We start from the raw sequence: 9436 nt of genomic DNA on the forward strand, positions 1-9436 counted from the left end.
GAAATTTTTTACACAAGTTCTTTTTTTTGTGAGAATCGGCGTAATGAGAATGAAAAGCTTTTAATTTGAATTGGTAAATTTGTAACTAGGAATACATTAGTGTTAATATTTATGCTGACTTACCGTTCGTTATGTTTAGTGGATTTGGATTTACGCTAATTAACGCCTATTTTATAATCCAAACAGCTGTTCAGCCATGAGTCATTTAGTATATATGTACGTCTACAGAAAATTGAATACATTTAGAACCCTCAGAGCTTTTGAATTTTTAGATAAAACTGATTTATTATTATTGAATTAAATTTCTTCTTATGCGATGAAACTGAACGATAAACACGTAGATGTGAGCTGCTTCATAATCATTCACTCAGTTTTAATTGTCACAAATGGAAGTAAATGTTAATCACTGAAATTTGGTAATGGATCTATGGTATTTGTTGAACTGAGATATTTTTGCAGTTTGCCAAGCTCACTGGAAGATAGTATTTAATTAATTTTATCTGAACATTTTATTAGCTACATTAACAAGCATCTATGTAGAGTAGACGGCGATGTTGGTCATAAATGGCTAACTGAACGCTGTTAATTTGCGAGTAGCATGTGCTGCGTCTTGCCTGCGCCACATTGTACGGAGCTGGACCATCTCTTACGGTCACATCAAAACAAGACTTTAGAAAGTATAGAGCACTTTTTACGCAGGTCTACTAGCCCTGTAGCCCAGGATGCGATTTCGACTACCACGGCGAAAGTGCACGCTACGTATCTTCAGCGTCATCATTGCTACGAGAAAACTTCGCAATAACTTTAATGTCTACTAGTCGAAACAAAATTTCGGACTTGAGGTTCTGTTACTTAATTGTTTTACAGATTTGACTACAAGGGATTAGAGGTAATTTTCGCGCATTTTTTTTCTTGCTATAAGGCCGCAGTGACTGTGGCAACACTAAGATTTTTTTTAGCGCAATCGCCTGCCTCTTGGTTGGCCGGTCGGCCCTAGCAGTCCTGTGTTGGGACACGTTAAGCGGGGCCTCAAGAGAAATTTGGTTGTGCTCTCCATAAAAATAACTAGGAAAAAACAGGCTCTTTGCTTTCTAACATTCCGACTACTCTATTGTATTTGGAATTGTTGACTTCGTTCCGAATTCACTTGCCTTTTTCAAATATTCTGACTATATTTTAGTTTCTGCTCCAAGTTTCGTTTTTGTTCGGAGAAATTTAGACATGGGACGTGGCTTGCTTCTTTGGGCTATTCATCATAGCTGTGAAATGTGGCGATGTCAGGGGAGAAATTTGTTTAAAACATTTCTCACCATGATGAAAGATGAAGCCTGTTCTGAAAAATTGATGGCATAGACACGAGTCTATAAGATATTTATACAATACAAATATGAATCTGAAATATTATGTGAAAAAAGATTCCCTAATCGGTCGTACTTCATTAATGAACCTATTTTCTTATTGGCATGAAAATACGTTTTTTACAAATTGAAAGTGAAATTTTCAAAGTGGTAATGTGTCTATCTGAATATATTGAAAATATAATGTGTTTCCGAACGCAGTTGTTTTTGCATTTCTCCTGGACTGCTCAAATTTTGCTTTCTGAAATTCTTTATTAATGAAGGAAAATGAAAGACTTTTTTTCAATGTAAACCATTGCCGAGCAGCCAATTCTAAGATTGAGATGTAAACTAGTTGCAACAATGGCAATTTTTCTCGTTTTAATTTAAATTCCTTCTCAATTAATAAAAAATCTATCGATCAATGAGCTGATTAAGCGTACTTCAAAAGACAACACATTTTCTCCGACAAAAGTCGGGCTTGTTTGGAACCTCAATAACAATGCTGTGCAAAAATTGGTTTTGTAATACGTGTCTGTGACAAATTTTATTTTGTATGAATCTTGGCTACCATGATAAGTATCTTCGGATAACGGAACCCCCGCTGCCGTATATTTTATGCCTATAAAACCGCACCCAATCTTAGGGCGCATTCGTTCTGACCGAACTCCGCATTGGTAAAAACGTGCTTGTTCTAAAGCCTGCGTCGGTATATGCAGCTGTTCTTGCTATCAGTTTGGATCACATTTCAAAATTGTGGGTAATAATGGGTAGTCCTCATTGAAGTTATATATATACCGTTTTATTTCGAGTGGATGACTGATAATTCTGCTTTCTCCAAGTTCGAATTCAATTGAAGGTAGCTATTCAAGATTTTTTATGTCAACATGAAGTTCTGGATGAACTTTAAATCTCTGATCATTCAAAATTATTTCTGCATAATTTTTCTCGGGTGATTTAATCATGACGTATTTCAATAAGGTTCACTTTGAACATGTTATCATATTCCTGACGAAGCTATCATTATCTTCCAGCGCCGCGACTGCTCGAGTATCTCGTCCAGTTTTTCTGATAGCCATAAATTGAAGCAGTTTTGCTCAGCGCGACTTGATATTACGCATTGGGCGGGGTTTGATGCTCATCCATCCATTACATTTTTTTGCCGCTTCATAGTAATGATCCATTAATTTTAACGTTACCACATTATCATGTATGACTTGAATACTGATGCGGCAGCACATGATCATTTTACTGACCCAATATCATCTTGAAGTTCATGTGGCTCATGTTGTAGAATAAAGAAGACTTGGCAATCCAAGCTTTATTCGAACAAATGTCCAGTTACCTGAAATCAGAGTAATTAACATCAAATACTAATTAACAAAACAAACACGAACATAACAAACAACAGAAGCAATATTACAGCGGATAGAAGGTCATTAATGTATACATGGAACTTACATTACAGCAGTGGTGGTGATCAGAAGCATTGATACTGATAGGACGTTTTAAGCCTGACCATATAACGTACGATCTACATCTTAATCTGAACATTCAACCATACAGAAATGAGGCCTTTATTACCACAGCTCACATGAAAAAAGTTCATGTGCCTCGCATGAAAAAAAATTCATGTGACTCACATGAAAAAAGCCTCATTATCATCGCTATATAGAATGAGAAGCTCACTCAGGCTGTTCTATTAAGCTGTCCCTCCTGTTTTTTCTTACGTTATGCTTGAATTATAGCATCACTATCGTTCATTATTTTAAGCAATTTTTTTAGTTGAAATAAATAGTATTTCCCATGCTTGATCGAGCAGCCCTTGATTGAGTCTTGTATCTTGTGCGAATATATAACGTGGCTTGTTTATCTTTTTTTAATACGCTGTCGTTATAAACATTATTAATATATTAAAGTATACATAAATATTATTGTGCTTTAGATTAATACTTAGTTTTTCATCACGACCTAATCGTGCAGTATATTATCACCGTGAACTGTAGTCCTTATCACAGTAACAACAGGAAGCGATTGACAGTCTCGTCCTGCTGACGGTCGCCTAACACCACCTTTATTCCACCAGTATACAGTCAGTCGCTACTTGCATATAAATGCGAGTGTTTACATAAGGATTCATTGGCATCGAACTTTTCCATGTACACGCGATATAAGAACGTGCGACGTTCGTTTATTACTGCGTATGTAGCGTCATTCTTTAGCTCGTTCTATTGTTCTCGCTCCTCATTAGAGAACTGCATGACGCTACTGCAGTGATCGGCTCATTCGACGAGCACATCTAGTAAAAGTTTCGAGGAGTGTGAATTACAAACTAATTGTCTTTTATTAATTCTCCTTGAGTTCTGATAAAAAAATACATCGTTCGGATGCATACAATCATCAGAATTTCAAATGACATTCTCCCTACAACGTCTAAAAATTACTAAGACAGCGCAAATTTTCTCACCAGATGTCCCGCAGACTCGCACTTCTCCAACGGTCATGATTTCGAAATTCAGGTTTTTTGGTCCTCAATGTTTTCCATCAAAATTTCTCTTGTACAAAAATGGACAACCGATCATTTTTTAACAACTATACTCTTATATTTCTATATTTTTTATATTTTAACGACAAAAATACGAAAGAATGTGTTTTTTGTTGAGAGTGAAAATTTTTTAAAAATTTAAACGACAGCTCAATCGTTAGGCGCTATTTAGTGAGAACATTTTTATTTGTTTTTTAGTTGCTGTCAAAATAAATTAGGGGAGAGTTTCGAGTTTGTGCTAAGCCTCTCTGTAAACAAGAAGCTGCTTGCCTGCTTTCGGCCTCAGCGTGACTGCTTTTGACAGTCAATGCTGGAACTCGTGACCTTTTACGGGATACATGCCACTTTGTCGCCAGATGTTTAGAAAAATTGCATCAAAAAATATAAAATTTCTCTTGGATATACTTTACAAAAGCTCATTTTCAAGTTTTTTTTATTATTAACGTATATAGATGCATATAGTTCCTCCTAAATATACCTAGCAAAAATTATTCAAAAGATCTTTTATACTCATTCCTTGATTTTGAAATTCTCATGATGATTAAAAAATCTTCGATTCCTCTCGGATTTCCGCTCGTGTATATTAAATAGACAACGTTCTCGTATTTGAAGTGAGAGTTGAGTGCCACCTCTGTATCCTAGCTGAGCAGCTTTCGCCCAAATGACGTTCAATTTTATACCTACAGCGCTTATAACTGCTCATCCTCTGTGCTGGCGCGTGAACCTCTTATTATAGCGTTGATATTGTAGAAGTCTAGGGACGTATCTATGTATAAACAGGGTGAGAGTCACGCAACAAAGCTGCTTCAATGAGGATCCTAGTGACTGAATTCATGGTTGCGGAAGCAGTATTTAATTGTGTCTGGTGACTATCAACCTAAATCTCTACTTTGAGATTTACGACCTACAAGTCAGACACTTGGAATGTAAAAGTAATGTAGAACTTTCAAAAAATGAGTGGTTTTTGATAGTCCAGTCCAGAAGCTCAATTCTCTGAACTTATTTCACATTATTTTTTAAACTTTACATTTGATACTGAAATCTAGTTTCTTTTGTAGGATTTTTTCATTGCTTTAGATTTTTCTCTCGTTGTTTGCCTGGGTAATTTTTATGGAAAATGGCTTAGCTATGTTTTGTGCAGTTTTCATAATTATTTCACAATCAAATAATGCATGACGTATATGTGTTAGTCGTAATTTTGGTATTGAGTATTGAACGGAAACTTCACATTGAAGTATGCCTCACCGTTCTCAGTGGCAATGTGGTTCAAAAAGTGTCTTATTTGCTTGGTAGGATCACACCTGTTACACCTCATTTCATCAATGGGTTGTTTTATAGTGATGGTGTGACCGTCTGACTGCTCGATGGTGCGACCGCCTGAGTTGCGCTCGCTCAATGGTATTGCAATCTCTCCACTTTTTGTTGGTTTAAAGGAATGAGCCGCCATTTTAGTTCACTTGAGATGATATGAGGTATCCGAGTGTATTTTTATATACTCGCATGGTATATTTTCATCTGATGTGTGTTTTTTAACGTTGCTTAAGAATTAAAGGAATGAGCTGCCATTTTAGTTCTCCTGAGATGATATGAGGTATCTGAGTGTATTTTTATATACTCGCATGGTATATTTTCATCTGATGTGTGTTTTTTAACGTTGCTTAAGAAACAAGTCCCTGTCTTGTTTCGGTTCTGTGGATAGTTTACTCATCAAGACGACTCAGGATCCAGAACCCGTGCTGTGCGACCAGTTCAAACATGCACTGTGTTTCTCGTCAAATTCCATGTATTCACTCATTCAACCACTATATAGTTGCAGCAATCTGCATGCGGCGTGCGAATGCAACTGTTCGTACGCGCTCGTACGAAAGACACTTTGAATCGCGAGTATTTAGAGTTCGTCTGTGGGCCTCAGCATTTCCGACCGGCATATATTATCAGCCCCTGCGCTCCTTCATTATTATAACAATGCACCCATAAGCCGCTCATTGCCTCTATTTTGATCACATAGAATTTACGCGTCGTTCGGTCATGGGAACCTCGAACGTCTTTTTGCGGTTGTGTGTGCAGTGCTCAGGATTTTTTGTCGATTGTGGCCTCTGGCTTGTCGGAACCTATTGGCGATGCGTGACCTCTTGTCACTTGACTTGATTTTGCCGGCGGTTCTCCCTCGGTTGTCACATGGTTACTTTCAGGCAGCTCGTTGCCTTCTGATTATTGTTTCAAATTTAAAATTTGCACGCAGTTATCTTGAAATAAAATACAGTCCATCTCGCTTGCATTATATTGAAAAGCCTGGCGTGTTTGCTCCGTCAAACACCAAGTAACAGGAGATTTCTACTGTCGTTTTAAAGATTCTTATGCAGCGACGCGTTTAAAAAAATGTTATTTTGTATCACAGTCTTTCTGTTACGGTTGCAGACATCATTTCAGAAGTTTTATGGAGCACGACTTCAATCCGAGTCTGAATTATAAAGCTACAGGGAAAAACGTTTCCGTATTTATATTTTTTCTGGAAGCGAGTTCTGATCTCAGTCTTTCTCTTGGCACGTAAATTTTTCCGTGCGTGACGGATTCTGTTCTGGAAACTTTATCATGTCTTCGTGTAATTTTTTTTGTTAATTCAAAATTTGTTTCATTCGTAGGTCTAACACTACTTCGATTCAAGATACTACGTTCAACATACATTGTATTTGGCCTTTATTTTGAGAGGGTGCTTTATCTACACTTGTGAACTCAATATGGAATTTATCAATCATTGAACATATATTTATTTCTGCGATAAAGAATGTTTCCAGAAGCATTTATTTATGCAATGTACTGCCTGTGGCAGCGATTTGGAATATTACCAGAAGTATCTATTTATTTATGCGGTGTAGTGCGTGCGGACGTATAGAATGCTGACAGAAGTATTTATTTATTTATGCGGTGTAGTGCGTGCGGACGTATAGAATGCTGACAGAAGTATCTATTTATTTTTGCGGTGTAGTGCGTGCGGACATGTAGAATCAATGACGCGCATCCGAACTCTGCTTTCAAATGATTTTTCTCCCACTTTCATCGTCACGATTAAATCTGATGCTTAAGATCTGTAACCAACACTTCTGTCGTTGTCTGATTTGTCTTCTTTCGAAACCTGTTTGTGCGCGTTTTTATAGGTACAGGCCTGCATTACTAAAATGTTTTTGCGTTGTTTTATGTAGCTACTGGCCTCAATTACAGTATCTCAGTTAAATCGGTCATCAGCAGGCATTTGATTGTTGTAATTCTGACTGCTCTCAGAGGTTCAGCACGTACAAGGATTCAGGATTTTCTTCTTAGCGTCTAAAAGTCTGCCTAAAATCATAAGTTATAAGTTATCGAATATTTTGAAATCAGGCCAGCTTTGGCTTACGGGAGAGAATAGAATTGTTTAGCTTTATATGTTAGATATCGTTGCTCTCCGCTTTATTGCGCCCCAAATGTTCCAGCCCCTCTCAGGCACTTTTTGGTCTGAGGGCTCGTGTTTTTCAGTGTATATAAACTTGGAAGATAAATTTGAATGTTTTCTTCGGATCCTAATTATTCACTTCTAAGTCTGTTAACGTTTTTTCATTAAAATGCTGGCTCAGTTTGAATGCAATAATTATTTTCATAAAGCTTACTTTTACAGAGTTTATTGTGGGGCTGGTAGGCGATATGTTGTCATCAAAAGAGCACTGAACTTTCTTGACATTGGATTGGTCTGTAAATATTGATATATGGTTTTATGGTAGAACAGACACGTACGCGGTTTACACGTTTTTTTCACGTACAGTTGACTTCCTCCCTAGGATTGCTACACAGTGTTTCTATTCTTTGTGTGTTGAAAATATGACAATTCGACCACAAAACTTGAAGTGCTCAATTATTATAGCAACCGGCAAATGAGCGTATAGTTGATCATGAATACATTCCCGCCCAGTACTTGGCTGAGATATTTTAGCGATAGTATTCGAAATTCTTTGTAGAACTTCAGGATTCCTAGTCTGCCATTGGATTGTCGAATTGAATTGCCAGTGATTGAATGCATTTTTCATACAATAAAAATTGTTTCTGAACATTTTCTAATATTGGATATGTTACTGGTCATTTATGGTTGTAGTGATCCGTACAGCGTTGAATGGTTTCAGCTTTTGACTTACCCTATTTCTTCTCTTTTATTTCAGAGGAGCTGCAACCATGCTTCGAGAGCCGTCCGCATTCTACCCTTCGGAGTACGGATAGTGAGGAGCAATCCACTTCTGAGAATTAATTCAAGCTTTTGTAGTTACATCTCAAAATGTGACTGAATCAATGTGCAAGAATATTGCGTGTCTGAGTATAATATCATTAACGCATTGCAATTAGAAAGAATCTTGCCCCTGTGTCGTAAGTTTTGCGGGCATTGAGAATAAATGGCAGTAAGCTAATTGATTAGTTTTATCAGTGTTTTCGTTATGTGTATGTGAATTTGATGTAAGATGGAAGATGACGGCGTACCGACTGCAATATCTTCGATATGTAAAGTGCCTCTCAGCGTGCCTGCCGAGGAGAGTCATTCAAGCAACTCGATTGAACTTTCCCCTCACGCCCGTGACGGACTAGCCGTCATGAGAGGCGTGTCCGCAGCTGCTGCTGCTGTGGCCTCAGCTGATGGCAGTGCCACTAACTTCTCTCACGATGAGAGCGGCTACCGCAACCAGACAAATATCTTCATGTCTGTGATTCGTGCACTGCAAGAAAAGCAGCGCACTGTCGGCTCTTCCGAGATTAATTCTCTTTGTTACAGCGCTGTAGCTGCTGCTGCCAGTCAAGCACACCATCACAATACGAGTTACGCGCCTTCACTCAAAAGAGGAACCTCAAATCAGCCTTCATCGCCTTTTAATGGAAGTGTTAGTAATTCACAATCCCCCAAAAGAGTAAACTTATCACGAGCTACTCGGGATGTAACGCCGGACTTGTTACTTCATTCATCCAAACGACGAAGAGGCTTTCGCGATGCTGGCGACATTGACTTCATTGACATGAGTTCCAGTGACGCACCTAGCGGGAAGTCCGCAGGTGCATACATATCGCAGCTGTCTTGCGACATCGCACGGCGACACGCTGTGTCACCTTCTTCCACATGTTCCTCGTTCTCCATGGCTTCCTCGTCGCCGGGCCCCGCGAGCTTCCACTCGGAGGACCTCGCATCGCGGCTCTCGCGCAGCTATGATACCAACGGCGACTCTACTACAGGATGCAGAGCGGGCGCATCGCCTGAGTACGTTTTATAATATATATTCTTCTGGCGAAGAGAAGGAATGGTTAGAATATTGACGCTGGATCATAATTATTGTATTTTGTCTTAAACACCTGTTCGTTCCAGGGAAATTGTTTGCTATCTGAGATTAGAACTATGTTACTGCGGCTTCAGTTTTTCTAAGACAAACACTTCCTCAATCATGTATCATTCGGAACTGAGAAAATTTGGTCTGTGAGATTTCAGTTTAAGGGACATTTGTTTTTTGGATACATTTTGATTCTTATTCAAGAATTCAAGCTTGACATACCA

At 38.3% G+C, this 9436-nt stretch overlaps 1 protein-coding gene across 2 annotated transcripts in view; it reads left to right on the top strand.

Annotated features, from left to right (window-relative positions):
- Positions 1-9436, top strand: part of LOC108671269 — a 53863-nt gene that overhangs the window by 37379 nt on the left and 7048 nt on the right. For both annotated transcript variants that reach the window (XM_018158765.2, XM_018158766.1), the window contains one exon: positions 8067-9145. In XM_018158765.2, the coding sequence (XP_018014254.1) occupies positions 8361-9145 (785 nt within the window). In that variant the 5' untranslated portion in view covers positions 8067-8360. The remainder of the gene's footprint in view (positions 1-8066; positions 9146-9436) is intronic.

This window comes from Hyalella azteca, unplaced genomic scaffold, assembly GCF_000764305.2.
Source record: "Hyalella azteca isolate HAZT.00-mixed unplaced genomic scaffold, Hazt_2.0.2 contig2483, whole genome shotgun sequence".
NCBI lineage: Eukaryota > Metazoa > Arthropoda > Malacostraca > Amphipoda > Hyalellidae > Hyalella > Hyalella azteca.